Source organism: Platichthys flesus, chromosome 5, assembly GCF_949316205.1.
Source record: "Platichthys flesus chromosome 5, fPlaFle2.1, whole genome shotgun sequence".
NCBI lineage: Eukaryota > Metazoa > Chordata > Actinopteri > Pleuronectiformes > Pleuronectidae > Platichthys > Platichthys flesus.
Window position 1 is genome coordinate 14,904,290 of NC_084949.1, and position 23,834 is coordinate 14,928,123.

Here is a 23,834-nt window from a genome sequence, read left to right on the forward strand (position 1 = left end):
ACATGTTTAATGTTCCATGTCAGGAGACTACTAGAGATTATAAGCTCTTCATTAATGTAATGGGGTTTTTCAGGAAGTTGAGAAGGACAGATCATCCAATCCATTAATACAAGTGTCACTAACAAATAAGCTGCACTGTAAAATCTGACTAAAATGTATTATACATTATAATTTGATTTACTCATATCGAAGGCTCTTTAAATAGGTTAGTATTCTCCCTATAACCTTTGGTTTGCCTGTTTCTAGTTTCAAATGAGCCATTTTTTTGTGCACCATCATTAAAGCCCTACCATCAGAGGAAACTGAGATGTTGTCTGTAGTGGCTCACAGACAGCACCAGGCTCACACAGCAACAATAAGACCCACACTGACGCCAGTGTCTGTGCGGAAGTTCGCAGACACCGACGGTTCAGTCTGTTGTTGCTCTGGCTCCTCCTCCTCCTCCGTCTAACCCCTCCCCCCTCAGCCCGGTTCTCTGTCGGCCGTGGTCGAATCGAACACCCCTCCCTCTCCATGCTAATGGTCCCTGCTCCATACCGTCGCCTGTGTGCGGTTGTGTCCTCCACGCTGCTGCAGTTCGGCTACACCGGTCTGAGGTGCTGCTGCTGCCTGAACCACACACACAGCGACCCAGCCCGTCCAGTAGCGGTGGATACCTACCTTACCGCCTCCAGCCTGTGGAGAGACCGAGAGGAAGAACTTAGTGTTAGATCGCGACGGCGGATCGACGCGACTGCTCTGGGTCTGTGGACCAGCCTCCCCCTTTCTTCCTCCTGCCGCCACCACCGACGCTGACGTACGTCCGTGGTGCACATTTTGAGTACGAAAGGAGGAGGAGTCTGTCTGTGAGCGCAAGGGGAGAACAGCCGCCGTGGATGCACAACTACACAGTTGTTGCCGGGGACCAGCTCACTAGTTTTCCCGGTGTTTTCGATCCGGTGGATTTGATGCAGCGCTGATTCCACATCCTGATCGCGACGGATCCCAGCACAGCAGCGGTGTGTGCAGCAGGAGGAGCCCGTTGGTCACAGCCGGATAATCGCGGGAACATCACTCGGCGAGCGGTAAGTCATGGTATTGCAGCTAGCATGCTAGCTAAGTAGCTCTGACTTGCCATTTTATATAAACTTAATAGAAAATATACTGTTAGCATTCTTGGCTCATGAATATGAACAGGTGGCTATGAAATATTCAAAAGCGTCTTTCCCTCTGTCTTTGGTTCATGTGGGCACAGTTAGCCTGCAGTGGTTGAAATTGTAGCAGAAAGCGATGTTAGCTAGCACTTGCGATGTTAGCTGAACGGCTACTGCACAAGTGAATAAGAAGTTAATAAATATGTAATATTCATGTTTTTTCCCCCTTTCTGCCTTCACAAAGACTTTCACAAAGCAGACATGCTCTTTAAATTTTATGGAAATTGTTTCGCGAGTCTCGCGATTACGTTAATTGGTCTCGTGGAAATTTCCCGATCGCCTATTGGGTATAAGCTCTTATTGACAACACCCTACAAATCCCATTTAGGTTTTTTTTTTTTTTCATATTACGCTTGTATGGTGCCCTTTTGATTTTTTTTTTGTTTAATGTCTAAAATAAAGCAACTCACACAAAGCTGCCCTTTAGACGTAACTCCACGTTGTTATATTGTGGTTGATGAATGCTCCCACACAAATTTATACACAATCCATGTGCACTTCAAGAGAAATCTACCTCAGTCCGTTTTGTGTTCAGGTGTGAGAAACCCTCACACCACTCATGTTGGCTGCAGTCTGACCTAAGAAATCAAAACTTCTTCATGTAAATCAGTGACTTCCTCGTAAAGCGACTTGTGAAACAGGTTCGGGTTTTGGATGTATTTGTTCTTCACTTAAGTTTCTGAACTGGCCCAACCATACCATGTGGCTGAAGCGGCCATGTTGTGTTGTGCACAGCAAGCATACTGCAGAGGTGTCAGATTGGAGGACGGGCAGGAAGGATGATAGATTATGATTAGAAGTAGTTTTCACTGAGAAAATATCAAAAGTAGTTTGTGTTTGAAATACTACATTTTTTTTTATAACTTAATAATCACCCTTAATTGAGCTTTATAAAAATGCTTTTGCTTCATTTTATATACTTCTGTGATTTGAAACAAATAATAAGAGGGAGTGTTTCTTAAATGAAACTCATCACTAAGTGGGGGCCTAAATAGCAAAGAAGACAAAAATGGTCAATATTGATAAAGAATCTGCTGCATTCATTTCAATGCAGCTTAAACCCCCCTCTTGGTGTAAAGTGGTACGGCCCAGTAATTTTCCATGCGCCACCCTGCTCTAGGATGTGGGTGTGGCCTAATGTCAGTGGTAATACAAGAGTTCATTTGTTTTTTACCCTGTCTTATGGGTTTCTGAAAGAGGAAAAAAATCTGGATCCGTTTTGAATTAGGTAAATTGATGTACAGATAATTGATCAATGATTGTTCTTTCAAACTGAGCGGGATCATTCAGCCACAGCTTGGGGATCTCAGGCAGTCTGCAGAAATTGAACATTTTGCAGTTTATTTATGATGTTTTAAAAAGTTAACTTTATTCAGTCCATAAAAAAGTGAGGTGTTTCAGGTTTGCATTTACCTCATGGATTATGGTACAGCCCTCTTTTAGCTTCCCCTCCCCCCTTCACCCAGTGGGAGCGCTCATGTTGTGCTCTTGTAATTCATTACAGCTTGTTCTTTTCTCTGCTGAAGTGGAAGCAGCCTTGAGAGGCTCCACCCACATTTTTCAAGAAGCATTCGTGTAGATGTTAGGATTTTGTCTTAGTTCTCATTGGCTGAAGCTCTCATCCAGGACTATTGATGAGAACTTCCTATTGACCCTTCACCTTAACCAACAATTTGCAAAGCTAAGCTCTTCTAGTTGATAATGAAGAAGTAGGAAATATTTAGGATCCCATTGGCAATAATTTAAAAGCAAGACCTCCAAATGTCCTCCACATGAAGAACAATGCCAGTGCATGTGCTTGGTAGTGGAATTCTCTCAATCCTGCTTTAAACAGGTTTGTTGCAGAGCGTTTGTGAGTGCGGTGCAAAGTGTGGATCCATGACCCCCATCGGGTTCATTAAAAGAAAAAGAAAAAAAAAGAAGTTAATTCAGCTATACATTCTAATGGTGAATTCTACCACATAGCTGAGATGCTTGTGACTGTTTGGGGTTCAGGAAGGATTGTTAAAAGGGAAGAGGCAATGCTCATAATTTTTGCTGCATCTTTGTCACATTAGCTCATTGGTTTTGTATATTGGAGAACATATGGTTATCATGCCCAGATGTTTTGTAACTGTAATTTATATGATAAGAAATTGTCACACACAATGGCTGAGTGAGGAACCAGCCACTTCATAAAACAGCTGCAATATGCACACACTTAAGGGAATCTATGACCATGGTCTCTAATCCGCCAATGCGGCTTTTCATTGTTTCTCACACACGTAACAAACTGTACTGTCTGAATAATGTTGGTTTTGAAACTCGGCCTGGGTTATTTTTATTTATGAACAACAAAGGGTTCATATAATGCAATAACACTTGTGGCTCTATTTGTATATAAATACGGATTAAAATGTTAATATGGTTCTGACCATATAACTTGGAGCAAGATACAAGCCGCAATTTGTTGCTGTATGATCTTATCTTTGTTGCAGGATTTTACGTTTTTTTATCGCCATTTTACAAACACTGTAGATATTAATCAGGTAAGGGGTGATAGCTGGTTACAATTCTCTTTTTATTGTAGAAAGGTCGTTTTTTCTCTTGTTAAAATTGTCTTTATCTCTACGTTTTTCCAAGAATGCCAGGTCGACAAGAACCAGTTTCAACCAGTTCCAGCCGGTTTCCATTGCTTGCGCTGAACACGAGAGAGATAAGAAATAAGATCTCGGTTGGCTCTCCATATGTCCTTGTTTGTTATTCTTCATTTATATCTTTTCATGCTGATTATTAGTCAATCATTAAAAAGTGTTTTTCATTCTGTACATGGGCCATTATATATAAGGCAGGCCCCTCTATATTGAAACAGTCTTGTAGCACATATTTGATCCTGATATTAGATTTTATTGGACTACAGTGACGCTTGCAACATGTATGTTCAACATTTTCTCAAATGTTTTAAGCCACTCTAAAAGACAACGGTTTTCCAGTGTTTGTACGTTTAGTGCTAGGTTTGGACAAGAGCAGATATATGTGCAGGCGTGCACACATGTACACCTCCAGTTCTCAAACCACTCTCATTGCCTAAGGCTTTATAGAACCAGCTTTGCTTTCTTGAGTGTGTAGATACCTGGTTGTGTCAGTCCATGTTTGGGATGGTGGTCTTCTCAAGGGTTGGAAATGATTGAAACGAACGAAAAGAAAGGTTTTCCAAATGGCCACACTTGAAGGCATGTCAAAAATCCAGTCGTTAACGGGTCTTCCGCGTTGCAGCAATCTGCTCTCCTGATCTCTTTTCATTGTGGCTTTAGGAGACCTTTGTTGTCTTTATGCGTATTGTTCACATCTGAATAAACATTCCTTCCACCCTTCCTCCTCAGAGGTATAGGGCTGCTCTTAATTTGACCCATAAAAAGCGTAAGAAGTAGGTACAGTTTGTGAAAAAGGAAACATGAAAACAATTTCAGTCATATCAGAATTGGCTGCTCAATACATTTTCATATGCACTATCAAGCAGTACTTGAACAATGGGGGATGGGGTTCAGTAGGACATTCAGGGATGATTGAGCAGAAGGAAGAAGATTACTTTTTCGTGAAGACAGGTTGGGCAAGGCCTGTAACTAAGTGGGTTATGTTGGAGTTGGAACTAATAAACCTTCCACAATTATTTCTGATATTATTGCAACACAGAAATGGAAAGATATTGGACAAGATCATATGTACAACCACTGAACTTATTAAGGCCACAGGAGTAGATTTGTGAGATTGTATGGCCAATGAGAGACATGAACGAGACATGCTTCCGAACTTTGATTCGTGCGCATCATACTTTTGGTATATGGCAGATGCCCCTGACAAAAAGTGCTTTTACACACAATAGCAAAAAAAATTGCCACACAGTCCTCTAAGTGACAGTAGCCAGTCACCGGAGGAGAAAGAATTTCTATGGTTTTGTCAGAGTAGAGCATTTAATCATGGCTTGGCGAGGGAATATAGGGTTGTAGCAGTTGACATATATTTGGTGTTGCACAGGGTTCAGGCATACACCGATTACATAACTTGCCCGCCAGCCCTACTGTCTATTCCATTTAAGGTATAAAACCCATTTTGCTAATACTCATGAATCATTGGTCGTGCCCACATTCAATAGTTCCTTCTCTTAGCAACAGCAGAGCAGAACCGTATCACAGAATGGGGGAGTTGACCTATTAGGAGGAGAATTTTGATTCAATCGAAAAACCAAAAGTTAAACTCTGTTTAAAGAATGTGGCAGATTCTGAATACATGCTCTTATTAGCACCAAAAGGATGGTGTAAATAAGGCAGGTAGTAGGGACGGGAATTGGCAGGGACCTCCCCGATACAATACTTTTATTTCAAATATTAACATTAACTAAATGGAAGCTGGAAAGCCAATAGAGAAAATAAATAAAAATGTGCCCTTTTTGTATAGCCCCTGTCAACTTCACACAAACTGCCAGATTAAGAAATGTATGCCACTTAGTAGGGCTGAACGATTTGGGGAAATAATCTAATTGCGATTTTTTCCCCCCAAAATTGCCATTGCGATTTAATATGCGATTTTTTTTCGCCCCAAAATTCAAATAATGAATGATTTAAATATGACCAACACAATAATAGATACATTTACTGTACAATATTCTTTCCCAAATTTTTATTTAACTGCTCATTACAGCAACAAGAAAAACAAATCAGTGTGCATTTAAGTAATTTAATCAAAGTCATTGTAAGTATAAACACAAGGATTGCACTTTTTTTTTTTATTGTAGGTGTCTTACTGCTCCCAAGTCAGTAAAATTTCCAGTGTTGGGAAGAATACTTTGAAAACGTATTCCGTTACAGAATACATGCCCAACCAATTTGAGTAACGTATTCTGAATACTTGGATTACTTCCACATTGAATTAATAAAGTGTAGGAAAGCGGCGTTGTTATATTCAGTGGAGCAGCAGCAGTTTAAGCTCTGTGTCCGCGGATGCGGCGGGCCAGCTGGATGCGCTGGAAGGGCAGCTTGCGGATCAGCAGCTCAGTAGATTCCCGTTCATGTCCGGGTGGTCGTGCAGCGGTATGGAGGCGCCGGGCCTCAGCAGGAACACCCCCATGCTGAACACCTCCGTCTCGCAGATGTGCATGTATGTGACCGGGGTGCTCTGGAGCCCCGCCGCCCCGGAGCACGGCTTGCTTTTCCGCGGAGTGATTTTCAGGTCCGCCGCCCGCACCGCGGTCAGCAGCGGCATGAGCTCGCTCTGTGAGTCCGCCACGTCGGCCGAAGACTTTAGAACCCTGTAGGCTTGCTTCGCTATCTTCTGGATCAGAGGAGTTTTGTGGTCGTGCGGCACTCTTGCTGCGGGTGAGGGCAGTAGCCCAGTGCCCTACTCTCTTTCGCACGTTTTAATCGCGCACGCTGCGATTTTATCGCAAATGCAATTAATCGTTCAGCCCTACCACTTAGGCTATATTTAAACAATAAATAAAAGGTAGATAAAAATAATGAATAAAAGTTTACTTAAAATATAAACTTTGAAATAAACAATAGGCTATGTTTCACTGTTGTTTGCATGTAGGCTAGGGGGGTCAAACATCTGTCCCACGGGCCGGATACAGACAAAAAACACTCTGCCAGTGATTCGTAAACTGGTTGGGCACAGAGTCATAACAGGTGGGGTGCGCAACCGGGAGGGGGTAATGTGAGGCGGAACTAATGTTTTGAAGTTCGCATCTCTTCAACGGTGGAACAGTAGACAAATCGTTATTTCACCGCAGCCAGGGGTCGGCCACTCTGCAGTGGTGCTCTGTACAGTGTTGTGCATGTCGTGAATATTTTTCGCGAACAGTGAACCATGAAGTTGCGGGTCAGTGAGAAAAAGACACAGTGTTCAAAAACCAAACTGGGGTACGGGGTACGCAAAGTGTTTCAGTGCGTGGTAGTGTGCACGGAGCCCCGGGGGGCTGGAATCCCCCTCACCTTACACTTTCAGTGCTCCTAGGTCCGTGGGTCCCCCCTATTATGTTGGTTTCATGTTGGTATCCACCGCCGCCAGGCCCCCCCCCACCCTGTGCGACGTGAAGTCGTCCAGGGCATGGTGGCGGAGGAAAAAAAATGGTTTACTGGTCTGGCCCACTTGAGAAGTGGGCAGTATGTGGCCCCATAACTAAAATGAGTTTGACACCCCTGATGTAGGCTATGCAAAGCTAGTGCGTGGGTATGTTTAGATTCTTGTGCAAAAACAAGAGCTGGTCAGCATGCTCTGGGGTGAGGTTGCTCCTCCCCTCTATATATCCCCCCAGCCCCCTTTTAATAAAATCCAAAAATAGATGTTTAAAAACAAAAATAATTATTATTTAGGAGGCAGCGTCGTGATTTAGAAGTCTTCATTCACAAGAATCGCGATCCGTAACTGAATCGATTTTTCCACCCATCCCTAGCAGGTAGTATTGCAAGTTCTGCCTCTATCCCATGCATGATAGTGTGACACTCTGCAGTTTCCCTCACTGCCATGAAGGCTAGCACCAGAAATTCATGCGAGCTGCAACACTAATTGGATTATGAATAAAATTAATTCTTAATTGCTCTTATTTAGCCAACAGCTTTTTAATTTAGCGTGACGTTCTTCGCGGCATGTGATGACTGAAAATAAAGACAATAAAGATCGATACTACTATTGATAAAAAACTAAGAAAAATTAAGTTTTTGTCCATTTAAAACCAAGGACGGGCCACGTGCCATGTTTAGTCGCTATTGCACATGCGTGACTTTCAGACATAGGAAGGGAGCGAGATGGCTCACTCCTCAGCAACTTCCATCAGCACCTCCGGTAAATCAACATTTAGTTCAGCTACGAGGCACGAAAAACACGCACTATAATGTAACCAACAAATCATCGAAGATTAAATTCGACGGCGACTATTTTTGTTTTAAATTTGTCGACTATGTTGATTAATCGTTGCACCCCTAATGCTAAATAGGAAAAGTTTGGGGAAAATTTATGGGCGGCAATATTCTGTAAAAGCTCCAAGTGGTACACACTTTGTCATTCGCAAGTACTCATAAGGACGAAGCTGGATTGGTCAAGGTAGGAGCTGCATGAAGTGCAAGAGCACCTGGCTGGATCACTATTGCCCCATTCTCTGCTAAGAAAGGGAAACTGGCACTTATTTGTCATCTCCAGTTCTGATCAGCAGGGATGTAAACATGACACACAGGTAGACACGCTAGTTTATCTTTTCTTGCACAATGCTATGATATGCATCATGGTAAAAGGGAGGAGTTGTGTCACCTACTGTCCTTACCAATGCATCATTAGCTACTTTGAGTTGCAGCACTTTAGGCTGGGATCAGTTGCTCCAAGAAGGCCTGAACCCCCTCAGGAATGGAATGACTCATATGTCAGCCACATTTGAAGGCGCCCTCAAAGTTTGAAAGCCTTGTCTTGCTACTGTGAAACAATCTGGCATGAAATGCAGCCTTCAAAAGGTGTGGCCCCTGAATTGGGACACAGTTTTTGTCCTCTTAGCCATATACTCAAAAAATGCTTGAACATTGTGGACTTGATCATTGTTTAAAGAGATTTAAGTACAAGATGTAAAACAAATATCTCTGTAACATAGTCTTCATCCTAACCCGCCTGCCGTTTTCTTCTGTTTTATATCCATTTTTTTTGCATAATTAGGACAGATTATATAGCGAACATAATTGATTTTGTTTATCCATGCAAGGCAACTATTGTAAGCTAGCAAATTACAGATATTATTTCTGATACTAAGCTAACACGTTTAACTGTATAGAGATTGTTTTCATTTGAAAAGAAGTGTATTGGACATGAGGACATAGCTTCTGTCCTACTTATTAGCAAGAGAAGACGATTTTGACAATCATAGATCCCAAATCTTTTCCCCTTGCCGTCAACTCGAAAATAATATATCGTTAGCAGGGATGACTGACAAGTTTGTCATTTCAAGAGACAGTAGCAATACCTTGATTTTGTATCGCTTGCACCACTCCTTACTACTTGGATATTCAGGTATTGTTCATGTGTCGCAGGTGATTTAAATGTGACATTTAATAGTATAATTTCAGCCCTAAGCAGTGATATTAACGAGTAGAGCAAATCATGGCACTTCTGGATGAAACAAATAGCGTGTGTCTATGTTCCACTGTAAATGGGAGGGATGGCCTTGCCTCCAGATTTTCATACTTCTCCAACCCACAGACTGCAATATTGATATTGGATTTATTTTCTGTAATATCCAAAATGTTCATTACTTTTATGTAGAAAATGGTAGCACAGTTGTACCCAGAACTGAAAGTCTTATTAATATTCAACAAGTGCTGCATATAAAATAAATCTTCCTCAGATACACAAATATGTTACCCTATGAAGATCAAAAGAGTCACGCAGGCAAAGGCAGCCTGATCCTGCTAAAAGGGATCCTGTCTGCTCTTACTGCGTACTGCAGCAGCCATTTTGAGCTAGAGCATTCACTGCAAGCAATCCATCAAAGGGAAAGGAGGGGGGGAGGGGAATGTTTGTGGTAGGCTAGCTTGTTGACTAATTTAAATCATTAATTTAAGGAAATGTTTTTGCCGTTTGTTATGACAGTTTTCTAAAAGAAAATGATGTGCATTTTTCTCAGAGTAACTCTCTACTTTACCCAAATGTGTGCTTTAGGCAGTGAGGGAGAAGGCAGCTTGTAGCATTGGATTTAAATTTCCAGGATAAATGTGATGTCTGTTTTGTCTGGATTTTCACGTAATAAACTTCTAAGTTATGTGCCACAAACAGAGAGAAAATCAAAGATGAGTAACTGCAACAGAGACAGAGATAGTATTTTGTCAAATTGCTCCTTTTCGTGACCAGGGTGGAATATTCCTCAATATAAGAGAACAAGAAAAAACAAGAGAAGTTTCCCTGCTTAAAACAGGCTAATTTAGTTTTGAAGGTCTAGCTACAGAGCTTGAATTGCTTGCAACGTCTAGCTCCCTCCCTTGTTGGTGAGAACACCTTTCTACTGCAATGGTTTAATCCATGCTTGGCTGTGAAACTCAGTCTGGAACAGTCTGCTGGTGTGGGGGAAGGGCTGTTGGCGCTCTGTGTCAGGCTGTAGACTTAGATCTGACAGTGTGGTGCTAGCTATAGCTCATGCAATACTTTTTGTGGACCACAGTATATTCGGGAATGGCTTCTAGGATTTTATTTTTACCTGACATGCAGAAAATGCATACAAATGAATTCAGTTCAGAAATTGACCAAAGGTGTTTTCTTAGTATAATCTCATAGAACATGGCTGGATGTTTTTTCTGTTATGTTTTGGTTAGTATTTATAAGTTTATGACAAATTTTTGAAGCAACGGAACGAGCCTCACCATGTGCTTGCTTTCTTCACAGGGAAACACTTGGTTGCGTCCCCTACCCTCCCCCTCCCCCCTATTTTTCTTCCCCGTTTTCCTTCTACTCAGTCTTTGCTAGTCTCCACTCATGTAAGGGAAGGAAAAAACTAATCACGCGTACAGCGTCTGGGCAATTGTTGGCTAAGGAGCACTGCTTTTAGACCATTGCTGATCAGTTTTAAAATATGTTTTGAAAATAACTTGTTTGCTAATTTAATATGAAGAGGAAATGCCCGCACCTGGCTGCTTGGAAAATGTGACACAAACAGACATATATGAACAAATGTCAGGGGAAAGATTAATAATCAGCTGTAGCTTATAAAAACACAAAGTCTTTGATCTATGCAGGTTCTTAGTTGTCAGATAGCAGCAAACTTAAGGTGTCTGGTCTTACAGAGAAAGCAAAAAAAGGACTGCAGTATGTTAAATGGTATGGTTTGTGGTCCATAAAGCATAAAGTAAGTTTTTGCTTTATGCCATGAGTGCAGTTAATATCTACTGCACAGTTCACATGATTAATGTTTTTCCATATGCTCAGCAAGCATCTCCCTTAACATTCAAACTCATTCGCTGGTTATTTGAAAAAGAAAAAAAAGAAAAAAAAAATCTCATTGCTAACAAACCAAAGAGGCCATGCATATTCTCCGATCTGATCAGTGTAAACAGAGATGATACTGACCATAATAATGTTTGTGAGAAACAGCCTGTACAATAAAGACAATGTACAATTAAACAAGGCAGTCTTACTAATAGGGATTTTGTGTCCAAAATAGGAAATGCAAATAGCCTTGTAGCAGCTTACAGCGTGAAACTGACGATGTTTGGGTCAGCCCTTTACAAACACTTAAAATAGAGTGACGGTCGGATAGGTGTGACACCCACATAAGCTAGCTGCTAGAAGCATTGTGTAAAATGTGTTTTTATTTCATTCATCTAAAAATGTGGTGGGTCCATTCTCCTTTTTGAGAATAATGCCCATTGGAGTTATTTTCACTGATGTGGTGCTGCCGTAACATGAGAGGATGGTGCGGTGTGGCCTAGGTGGTAGAGCGGTGGTTCTTCAACAAGAAGGTTGCCGGTTCAAATCCCACTCCTCCCCCAATGGCCCCTCATAAATGTTGAGTGTAATAATTGTAAGTCGCTTTGGACAAAAGCGTCAGCCAAATGACATGTAATGTAATGTAATGGTGTAGGAGAAGTAGCACTCTCTAAAGGCTCAGTGTGGCTGCAAACAGCAGACCAGGTGGCCATTTTGAGTTTCAGTGGATCCAGATGCAGGCAGGGAGGCTGGGTAAGGTTGGAATGCAGGCTCTGCTCTCACAGGCTGACATCTTGTTTATCTCTCAGTTTTTAGCATTCACAGAAAATGTCGCATAACTGATAAATGTTCATTTTTTGTGAATAAGTCATTTTGACCAACAGCATCCTCGATCTGTCGAAGTGTCAGGCGGAATGATCACAGTATTTTAGAAAGCCTGAAGGAGGAAAGGAATGTGGATTTAAATTCCTAAGACATGAAGCAGAATAGCTCTTATTGGAGGGGACATTTTTGTTAACTATTCTGTTACAAGCTCAGGATGTTGCTGAACAGTGAACACAAGACATCAGTGAAATCCTGAACCAGGACTAAAGTGACAAAATAAATGTGCTGCGGTAGAAGATGGCTTTTGTTCAGTTGTCCCTCAAGATTCCCGCACAAGTATGGAGCTTTCTGCAGTCACTCGATACTTTTTTTTTCAAGTAGGCGGAGTTTGTTATAGGATCTGCTCATGCCTGTGCTCAGCATGCTTCTCGCAGCAGCGCTGGTGGCCATTTTGTGTTTCTGCAGTATCAGAAAGGGGGGGATGGGCAGACAACGCACAGCAAGGTTTTAGTTGTTCTCACAAAAGGGTTTTGGATGAAGACAGGCAAAGTTTTAGAATAAAAGTTAAATGTCATCACAAATCACATTTGATGTCTACTACTACCTGTGCTATTTATCTTTTGGTTTTAATCTCAACTAGTTAAATCAGGAAACTGCTTTTATATGATAATAAAATAAAATGTTTGGTGCAATCATTAAAAGAAAGATATTGGAGTATCTATATTTTCTAGCTTGTAAGTGGGTGTTCTTTGTTCCTCTTGTGTAGAAAAACACCCCCCTGTCGGAATGGTTCAGTCTGTTTAACAGCAGCCCTCCCTGCTGTGGGAGAGGCTGGGTGGATAGAGGCTGCTGACTTTCACAGCCTGTGCTCTAATTTCTTGATTTGCGCAGCTAGCATTGGACTGTGACTTTGTGCATTTTATGAAGACTACCAAAAATGCCTCATGTGGTTTTTTTTTGACCAATCTATGAGTCTCCAATGTGGTAATTTTTGTTAATTTTGAAAATTTGTTATATTTGGGTTTCTAAAAAAAGTTCTTATTTGCCTTATACTGAATTATATTAAGAAAAACATCAAAGCACCACACGCCAAAAAAACTACTTAACAGTAGCATTTCAAAATTTACGTGAAAAATTTAACTTTTTGTACTCCTTTGTTAAATCTGTACCTGCATTTCACTGTTTAAATACATTTTGTTCTTGCCTTTTCTTTTCAATGCTCCCACACCCACTCCCCTACCTCACCATAATGGTTCAGTCCATGCTTCACTAGGAGAAGCTGTTCCAGAGAGTGAAAGAGGGCGACAATGTGTGTGTATGTCTCTGCGTGTGTGTATGTGTGTGAGAGAGAGAAGGAGAGGGAGATGGGGGAGGGGGGGTGCAGCTGTTTCTAGGTTGAGTGTGCTGTGGGTATGCAGTTTAGCGCTGGCTGAACGCTGCTAGCTAGGCACTGAATACAGCTCATGTTTTGCTGTTTTTCAGGTTTTAAAGTGGTTTTATTTGATGTGTGTCTTGCTGGTTGTTATGTGATATAACATATACTTAGATAGTTAAATTATTTGGTTTGTCATTGTTGCCACAGAAATGTGTTAATGGAGGCCTCATTGTTTAAAAAAGTATATCCTGGCTTTTAGTTGAATGGAACCATGTAACAGTGGCTCACTTCCCTAAACCTTTGAGCTTCTCTGTCTTGTTAACCACGTGGTCAATTGATAAGCGGAACAGATTGGTTATCTTACATCTAAGGGATGGTCGGAGTCTCTTACTTCTTCTTGTCAAACATGACAATTTAACATTTATTTAAGATATTTTCCACCGTTATTATTTTATGTTGAGTGTCTTTTCTGTCAATAATTTGCTCTAAGCTGTGCAGGACTGGGAGACCGAGCCGCCTGAAACCTTACGGAAAACTCTGTCGATTAGATTTCAAGACATAATAATCTACTTACTCAGAAAGTAAACTTTATAATGTGTTTTGTTTTAAAAGTGGTAACTTAACTTGACTTGGTAAATCATACAAGAATAACCTAGGATGTGCAGCGGGACGAGCAGGATAAAAGAGGATGTGTTTTTATGCTGTGGATCATTAGAATTAAGCTGTAAAGCCATCAATTTTCCTCAGTTCTACTGAGACAGTGACTTACCATACCCTTGTCCAGAAACACCACAGTGGCCAGATAGGGCTCCTTATTAACATTTCCACAGAGACTGTATGATTAAGTTCTTCCAGGTCTAGTGACAAAGCATTCATTTAACTTATTAATTATAATTTTTTTAATTCTTCACTTCACAGAACCGTTGTCGAATGGGATAAATATGAGAGATTATTACAGCCTGCGGTTGGTCCTCTGCAGTCGACACTGGTCAAGTCATTAGAGGGATAACAGCAGGCTGAGGCTAACGAAGTACTGACTTTAGTTCTCGTAGTTCCACGGGTAACCCTATATGTAGCACAGATCAAATCTGTCAAAGATTGAGCCGAAAGAGTAAGAGGAGCATCCATCCATCAGCATCTTTTTTTGACTATGCAGAAAATAATGTCTTGCACCACTGGAAAAAATATCTTAAAACAATTACATTGAAACATTTGTAGCTGAGTTTTTTGAGAAACTTCGCACAAAAAAGCACTGTACTCATTAAAATGTTCTTTGTTACAGTGTCCTTGACTTTTTTTTATCAATCAGAAAACTTTGTTTGCCTATGGTGTTAAGTAGAAAGGACAACCCCCCTCCAGCCTTAGTCAGAATGGTTTAGTCCGTCCCTGGCTGTAGATTTCCATACTGTGGACTAGTTTGTGCTAGAGTTGGGGGAAGGGTGTTGCCTAGCAACAGCCTGTGCAGTGTACTTCCCCTCTGTCTGTGCGCTGCTAGCTAGGGTTGGTAGTGAAATCACCACGCGGTGCTTGAGAATGTTGACACAAACATTGATTTTTTGTGTATTTGTTGTACCTGCAAGTTATCATGCACTTGATAGATGTTATCAGACAGAAAATTAAAAACTAATTGAAAAACGATTTTTCATACAATGCTTTACAGCACACTGATTTGTCAGGAGTTAAAGTATCTTTTTAGAAGGTTTATTTATAGGTTATAGGCATAGGTAGGCTAGACACACTTTTATATAGCAAACCTCTGCAAGAAACAAGATGGACTAGTCCTAATCGAGCCCCACCTCCTTTCTTTTATGTTCTCCTGCTGGTCTTTCAGCTGTTCTCGGCTCCCACAATCAGCAAATACGTGGAAGGCCCAAACCCACACATCCTGCTAAAGGTCACCATTTATTCTTTTTCAAGCATGTTTCCCATTTCTATCTCTCTTGACATCTGTGTAAGCTTCACTCTATTCTCAAGGTTAGCTTTTGATACATGAAGAGGGTGCTATGCTAGTTGAAGAAAGCAGAGGTTTGGCTTATATTTCGATTGGTTTGGTTTGTTTTTTCAATAAGAAACGCTCGGGTCAGGGAGTTTGCCGACAATTCTCAGAAACTAACTGCAAGAATATCCCAAGAGGCTTTCTGTCCCCTGCATGATGTCAGGAGGAACTATGCTGTCTTAAACATCACTGTAACTGCTGGCATTCACATCGGGATCAATAACTGAAGTCATTGCTTTGAGTATTCATGCACACAGGAAATTCTACATGTATATATTTATAGCAATGTCAACACATTTGTATTGGTGCGATATTCCCCCTTTTTGTGAATTTCACAAATATCCTCCTGGTATAAAATAATTCTAGTGCATGCGATCATAATGTTGGCCATTCATTCTCTTATTTGTCTCATATAATCCTTATGCAGTTCTGTTGGGCTCCATATTTAATCCACAAAATCGCACTCACTCATTTAGATAGACGCCCATTTGCTACCCTAGTTCTTTAATGTGGTGTCATGGTTGTAGGTTTATTGTGTGAGTATTAGATATCAGTGTGTTGCGTGGAAATCTTTGACGAAGATGCAGGAAACCTCTCATCACTTGTGATCTGGACAAACTGGAGAAAACACCTGCAGTATTCCCAAAACAACACGTCAGAGCTACAATTCACCTATAAAATGGTGCTTGATTTTATTTCAGGCAAAACTGGCCTTAATTGATCGGTCGGTGTCACGCAGTTAGTGTGGACATCAATGAACTTTTGGGATGCTCTTTATTTGTTCACGTGCTCGTAACAGGTTCCATTGGTTTATAATAAATCAAGATCGGATCGGAAATGGATTAGTATCCACAGGTCCGAGACTCAGTCATTGAAAATGGTTTAATTTGTACCGGTACCTCTTTAACCTGTTAGCCAGGGGAAACAACCCGACCAACCTTTTTTGGTTGCAAGTTGTAAATGCAATCAAACAGGTTTTGAAATAAATAATGAAAACATCCAGAAAGGTTGGTAAGTTTCCTATTCTGTGTGTTACTGACCAGTCAGGTTCAGCGGAGGACTCACTGACGTAGCTGCACAAAACTGTATTTCTTATTATGGGCTTATGAAGTGGTAATTTGATGTAAGCTCAATGTCAAAGGAGGTTACTATGGTTTCATAGTTAATGAACATTGCACAAATAAATCATAAAAAAACGATTTATACTGCACCTGTCAACTTGCCAAAATACTGGTTGTGGCCTAGCTCCAGCTTGTATTATAATATTGGACAGATGAACATTTATGATTGTTATTTGAAGAATTGTAATAGCTTATAAACATATTTTGTTTAGTATTATTAAGTTACATACATTCTTCACTTTGTTTACCCTGCGATCTTGGTAAAGCTTCGGGTTCAACAGCAAAATTCTAATTTAGCAGTGTGCTGCGGCCACCTGATACATCTGATGGAGAATCCTGCTCAGCTAGCTACAGAGAGCTCAGGCTGGCAGCAAAAAGCAGAGCTGACGGCCATTTTGAGTTTCTGCACTGAATCCAGGCGCAGTAAATGAGGCCGCAGGATGGGGGAGGGGGGATTGGGCTCTGCGCAGTGTGCAATAACATTGGAATGTGGAGTGTAGCAGAGATCGTGCTCGCCTTTTTGCACCGCTTTTTTTGTGTATGCTGACTGTGCATGATGCTTTTTCAGGTTCCATTATTTTATGCAATAAGTTTGGTCTCACTTGTTTTTTACAATAAGGAATTCTAAGGACACTTCAGGGAGCCTACTTACTGATATGAAAGCTGAGCCGGGATGTTGTGTGTATGCACTCAGCTTTACAGTGCCAGCATACACCCAGTCCATCTCTTCTCAGTTAATGTTGCCTTGTTTTTCATCACGCATGTCAAGGCCGGCTAAGTTGCAGAATACACATGCTGAATGAAACATTATTGGACATTTACAGGTGGAGACTGAGCCAGTTTATTGCTCTCAGCAGATACAAATTTATAGATCTCTAGAGTAACCACTGGTGCCTGATTTTTCTTATTACATTTTGGGAGTATCATTAGACAGACTGTTGAAATACCACAACCAACATGTTACTACTACTTCTTCTTCTTCTTCTTCTTCTTCTTCTTCTTCTTCTTCTTCTTCTTCTTCTTCTTCTTCTTCTTCTTCTTCTTCTTCTTCTTCTTCTTCTTCTTCTTCTTCTTCTTCTTCTTCTTCGTGTCTTCTTCTTCTTCTTCTTCGTGTCTTCTTCTTCTTCTTGTTCTTCGTGTCTTCTTCTTCTTCTTGTTCTTCGTGTCTTCTTCTTCTTCTTGTTCTTCGTGTCTTCTTCTTCGTGTCTTCTTCTTCTTCTTCTGGTTTATAACCAACATCAAGGTGCATTACCTAACCCATGTGGCTGCACATTTATGAGGTTAAATTCAATGAAATATGGTTAAAGTGATTTGTGTGAAAACTTCTTTTATCTTTGTTAATGCTCAGTAGAAATACGAATGAGTCCTTGTTTTATGTGTTGCAAAATTCAGTTGTGACACTTTGTAAGCAATGCCCAATTCATGTAGTCCAATGTGTTTTAGCCTGTATTGATGTATTTGATTTTCATCAACAGAATTGAATGTCCAGTTTGATTAAATGTGTAGTTGCACTTCAAATATATATATAGGTGTCTTTGAAGTTTAGGGCTCATTTTAAGTTAATGGCTCAGTTGCTAAATACAGGGCAACACTTTGATTTGGTTTGTCTGCTGGCTTCATACCTACTTGATACTGTAGTCAATTTTTCATTTTTTGTCTTTTTTTAGGTTGTCAAACAATTCTCATCTAAATATATGACTGCGGTCCTTTCAGCTTGACGGTGAGTTATTAATGAATGTTTTAATTAGTTTACATACTGAATGTTAGTTAATATCATAGCCCTTTTCTTTAGTGGTGCTGAGATTATAAGTTATAATTTTTTGGCAGCTAAGCACAGTCCCTTACAGCACACATGCTCCCCTGAAATAAATACTGTATACATGAAATGAATGATTACACTTAAAACAGGAGACCTAGCCTCAACACTGCAGTTTGTGCAACCACCAGAACTCTGTACGGAAAATCCTTCCATGCTTTGCATAACCTCTTTACTGCTGCCAACACAGTCCCTGTTGGTCCACTCTGATTTGCTGGGGATTGCACCAATAGGAAGGTGGGGGGATGGGAGAAAGGTTGGGTTGCTGCTGTTGTACACTTCAATGTCATTTCTGTTTTCTGGATCGGGGCTTGGGTAAACATGAAATCAATGAGTTCAATCAGAAAATGTAGGCAAGGGGGATTTGTCAGAGAAGTTACAGTTTTTCAGACTGACATGAAAAAGGGTCTTTTGGCACACTGAGCTGCACCTTGACTGTGCTCACCTCAGGACAGAAACAGCAGTCTGTAATCAGGCAGTAAAGATCTGTCTGATCTGGCTCAATTACAGACACAAATTTGTGGTAAATGAACAGGTTTTTGGGGAACCGACCAGTTTGGTATGCAGGTAACTGAGAAGGAAGAACCTTCTAGAAAAGAAAAAAACAAGGAAGCCACAGTGCTCTACAGTGACCTCTTGTGTTTCCTCAGCAGCTCTGCAGCCATTTCTGTACTTTGTAGTGCGTAACGTTCAGGGCAGGTTCCTAAGCGGTAGATACTGTGCTGTCTAGTCTTGCAGCTCTATTTTGGGATGTTTTAGATCTTTTCCAGGCTAATCAAGCCCTTTGATGGCATGTAATCTCTCCTTGTCACTATGCAGGCAGCAATGGAAGTCGTTGTGACCGAAGAGAAGAAGAAAATCTTCCGTGCCAGGAAAACCATGAAGATCAGTGATCGACAGCAGCTGGAGAGTCTTCACAGCACTTTGTTGTCGGCAGCTCCGGGATTGTCCAACCCATCTCCGCCACCACTAATGAACGGCACTCACAAAGAGGACGGACAAAAAGTAGGGGATAAAGAGCAAAACAACATCTCGGACTCAAACTCCCCTAATGCTACATCACCTGCCTCTCCTGCTCCTTTCCTGTCCCTGAACCTGTCACCCTCCCCTGGCTCTTCACAAAGTCCCACAACAAAGGATGAAACTCCGGCCACATCTCCTACATCACCATTCCACTCACTAAACTTTGAACTGAAACAGATGGAGGATAAGGAAGAAGAGACAAAAGGGTCTCTGTTGCCATTGTTAAGGGATGCTGTTACACTAGCACCGACGAAATCAAAGGAAAACCAGGAAAAAGACACTGAAATGATTCCAGAGGTGAAAAAGAAAGAGGTAAATGCTAAAAATGTCTAGGAAAGAATTCCTCTTCATATTTAACAAAGCAATTTGTTTCAATTGTGCAATCTAGTTGGTTTTTAATGAAGTTGTTCAGACTGAGAGTCTCAAATTTTTCAATAATTATCTATTTATTCTCATCCCCAGGAGAAACAGACTATAGCAGAGAACCCAGCTGTGGATCCGAAGAAGGATTCCACTAAAGGTCTGGTTCCATGTTCGCCTGTGCCACCTCCAGTTTCTGACTGCACAAAACCAGTGGATACAGATAGCGACGCTACAAAGGCCGTGGACCCTGAGGCCCCCGCAGCCAAAATGAAAGATGAAAAGCCTTCCTCACCTAGATCTATAACTTCCGATTCCTCTCCTTCTTGTTCCTCCTCGTCTCATCCAGCTTCCTCCTCTGGTGCGGATCTATCACAAATCAAAGATATCAAAAAGGATAACATAAAAGAAGAAAAGGACAAGAAAGAGGTTGTGGAGAAAGGATCCGTCGGTGAGGAAAAGATGGAGGTGGACTCAGTAAAAGTGGAGCCCAAAGTGAAAAAACCTAGCATCGGAAAAATCACAAAACCATCTCGACCATCATCCACTCCGCCATCGAATACAGGTATGAGAGAGCGATAAAAATGTCACAATCGCAAAGATCAGTAGAAATGTACAAGAATAATCAGAAATATTAGATATGTCATTCAATATGGTTCTTCTTTAAAATGTTGGCTGATGTAGTCATGAAATCACAGGCCAGGGAGACAGTTGTAGGCTGTGTTACCTGTTACAACTCGCAAGAGGACACAGACAATTTGTTATTGCAAGGTGGTCGGCCACGAGAGATGGATTTGATGGACAAACCACATAATCCACATGACCCCTGCATAGATCAAACTGCCATTTTTGTCACATTGTACACGTTTCATTGATGGTCATACACATCTGTTTTCGGGTAACGCCTTTTTTGAATGTGACTCAAAAATTGACTTTGATGTGTACTTTCGAATTCCACATTAAGATGCTACAAAGGAAGCTTACAGTTCGTAAGACTTAATGTTTAATAGATATTAGTGTAAGAATAACTACAGCACTTTCATTCAATATTAAATTATGAATTATTATATGGTGCAGGGAAATAAGGTAAAATCAAGTGCGGAAGTGCTTGAAGTTGGAAGTTGGACAACATTTTATTATCTCAAAATTTTGATTTCTTTAATAGGGACAGTACATATTAATAAACATTGGTGTAAAGGCGAAAGTTAGCAGGTAGCTATGACGTCATCCTTAAAAAGACAAATCTAACAAAGTGGTCCATAAAATTGAAATAACATATCTATAATTCGTTTTGAAGGTGAACTGATGTAGAAATGTAGTAATACACAGACTGAAAACCCATGTTTACACAAGAAATCCATCAGATGGTCTAAATTCTTTGTTCAGATTAAGGACATTGAACATGTAAGTAAGCGGGTCTTTGTCTTATTTTTTTCCTCCTAGTGCAAGAGGACAAGGGCTCAACCTCGGGTGTGAAACGAACTTTATCAGAGGGTTCAGAAAAAGATGGACAAACGGTGAAAAGAGAGGGGAAGAGGCCAAAGGTGGAGCGTGAGGAGTTGGAGGCTCAGTTGGAATTTAAAATCACTGCAAAAGCTGGTAGCCACCACAAACTTGAAAAGGTTGGTTTGCAACTATAAACTGCTGCTTTTCAAACTTGATCCTAAAGTCTAAGCTAACTAGATGACCTCTGTTTCGGTGGCACTGGACATTAACAGTTGTGCTTTTCTTCCCTCCTCTACATGATCTTCTTTCTCAGATTGTGCAGCAACTAGTGGATGAACGGTTGAGGGTCTTGGAGATGACAATCTTCGACAAGCATTTCCAAGAACTCAAGGACAGAGTAGACAAGCTTGACTGTGCCACCAAACACCAAACTGTCATTAACACACTCCAAGTAAGTAGATGATATTGTTCTCTGAAGTAGATTTCAAATGCAGCATCGTAAGATGTGTTTTTAATGATAAGTTGTATGTAGTTGTAATTCACTCCTTACAGTAAGCAAGGATCAAAGCTAAAGCCCACCTTTCTATGTTTTTTTTAGGCCAAAATAGCGCGATTAGCAAAAAAGTTTGGTGAAGCTAATCAGGCATCGGAGAACAAAAGGAAACAAGAGGTACAACACTTGATTCTTTTGGGGGGGGTGGGGGTTGTTATGTCTGAAAAATCTGATTAGCCAGCGACGTTTTCTGAAAAAACTGATCTGATTTCCTTAGGCACTTGCCGCTGCTGCTGCTGCCTCTGCTGCCAAGACTGCCGCAGTTGCAAACAACCCTCAAGTTCAGCGGTAAGTGTCCATGCCTAGAGCAATTTTTTTCCTAGTTCCCTTTCAACCAGTATATTCTTAAATATACATTACCAGGGGTTATTTGGAAGTGATTCTAATCACTTCACTGCAAGTTCCCGTTTGCCAGATCCTTACAACATGTTATAAAATAATTTATTAGTTTTCAAAATTCACAGCATGTGTTTGAACATGTTTTTCTTTGAATACAGCAGTGTGTGCTCTTTGGTATTGTGTGAATATAATTTGGCCTTTGTATGAACGTGACAATACCGGACTGAAGCCAGAAATACACACTGAGCGGTTCACAACGAGTCTAGATGACATTGTCCCAGGGTTGCTATCTGTAATCACTAAAGGCTGAATTTAAAACTAAAGGACAGAATAAAGAATCCTTACATCCTCAAAATCCATAACTTTTTGGAAACCCAAGATTCCGTGTCTGTGGTTCGATTTTTTCAGGATCAGCTTTTTTTAAACTCTTACGCTCACTCCGAATATGTCTTAAGACTGGTTTGGAATAAACAAACACACACCCCAGTTTGTGTTTTGCACCTGCAAAATAACCACGCGTGGGTCCAGGTCCTGAGTCTTGTGACGTTCTACAATGTGAAGCCTGAGCGTGTCCTCAGGCAGTGCAGAGTGTAGTTAAAACTGCACCTCTCCTCCCAACAGCGTGCTCCGTCGGCAGACAGTAGAACCACAGCCTGTCCCCCGTGGAAGAGTGGCGCCCTCTGTTGGTAAGACTGCTGCACTGTCTATTCAGAAGAAGATCAAAGAAGAAAAAATGGAGGAGGAAGAGGACATAGATAAGTCACATCAAATGATCATGGCAAAAAAGCTGTCAGACTTCAGTGAGGGGAAATGCAGAGCTGACATTTTTCTCCGCACGATCAATACCCAGTTGGAAAAAGTGCTTTACAACAACTGCAAACGAAGCTCAGGAAATCCCAGGGCTGACCGATACGCCTCATACATATTCCGCACCATAGTCCCCTATGACGTCTACTGTGACTGGGTGGCTAGAGTCAACTACGTTGGATTATTGGGCAAGGAGGCGCTCCCCCGGAACTTAAGGAGGACTATGAGGATGCTCATCGAACGACGATTCCCTCATCTAACCTGTACCAACTGGAGAGAGATTCGCGATGTTATCAATGAAATACTGCGAGTGAAGAGAAGACCAGAATTTTTTCAAGAATACAGTAGCATCTACTAACAATATCGCACCTGACCATCGATCAGGTTTCAATAAAAAATACTGACAATTACAGCGGCCTTAAGAGTAGTGAATGATTTTGCAGCCCTTGTTATGAACCTATTTGACGCGTTGGACATGGACCATGCAACATTGAGACAGTTAAGGACTGTCGGAAAACAAACTGTCCATTGGTTTGAAAAGTTTCTACCAAGGACTTATCAGTGTGTGCCGTAAGGTATCACTTCCACAAGGGTATCAAATTTAACTCCTATTCATTGCATGTATCAGCGGTCTTGTATCAACAATTTTTCCAACACAAATATCCACTTTTATGTGGATGATACTGTGATACATTGCTCTGACCTAAATCAAACCAGCCTTTTTGTGAGCAACGACTAGCTCCTAATGTTAGAACGTACTTTGTGTGATTTAAAAGTTGTGATTGCTGATGAAACACAACTCTGAATGTTATCGAATGCAAAATGAAAGGAACTGAATCTTCATCTGTCACTACACTTTAGGGCTCTGGGATTTGCTTGTATGCTTTCATTGGATTGTCTGCCTTGTTCCCGTGTAGACTAAACCATCTGGAAATTCTTATTTGTAAGCCTATTCTCCGTCTACTTCCGTCATACCTAAACTTCTTAATCCTTCAAAAAAGGACTAAGTTTATGTCTTTGCTGCTTTCTCTCTGTCCATGAAGCTGTTACTGA

The 23,834-nt window shown here is 41.0% G+C and overlaps 1 protein-coding gene across 3 annotated transcripts in view; it reads left to right on the plus strand.

The window, feature by feature from the left end:
- The first annotated feature begins 492 nt into the window (after positions 1–492).
- Positions 493–23,834, plus strand: part of atf7ip (activating transcription factor 7 interacting protein) — a 28,769-nt gene continuing 5,427 nt past the window's right edge. Inside the window, exons 1-9 of one of the 3 annotated variants that reach the window (XM_062387669.1) lie at positions 493–1,064; positions 18,105–18,157; positions 19,073–19,588; positions 19,739–19,796; positions 19,986–20,201; positions 21,080–21,258; positions 21,396–21,533; positions 21,681–21,752; positions 21,853–21,923. In XM_062387669.1, coding sequence (XP_062243653.1) covers positions 19,079–19,588; positions 19,739–19,796; positions 19,986–20,201; positions 21,080–21,258; positions 21,396–21,533; positions 21,681–21,752; positions 21,853–21,923 — 1,244 coding nt within the window. In that variant the 5' untranslated portion in view covers positions 493–1,064; positions 18,105–18,157; positions 19,073–19,078. Of the gene's footprint in view, positions 1,065–18,104; positions 18,158–19,072; positions 19,589–19,738; positions 20,202–21,079; positions 21,259–21,395; positions 21,534–21,680; positions 21,753–21,852; positions 21,924–23,834 lie in introns of all 3 variants that reach the window. The other 2 variants (XM_062387667.1, XM_062387668.1) reach the window with 2 other exon arrangements.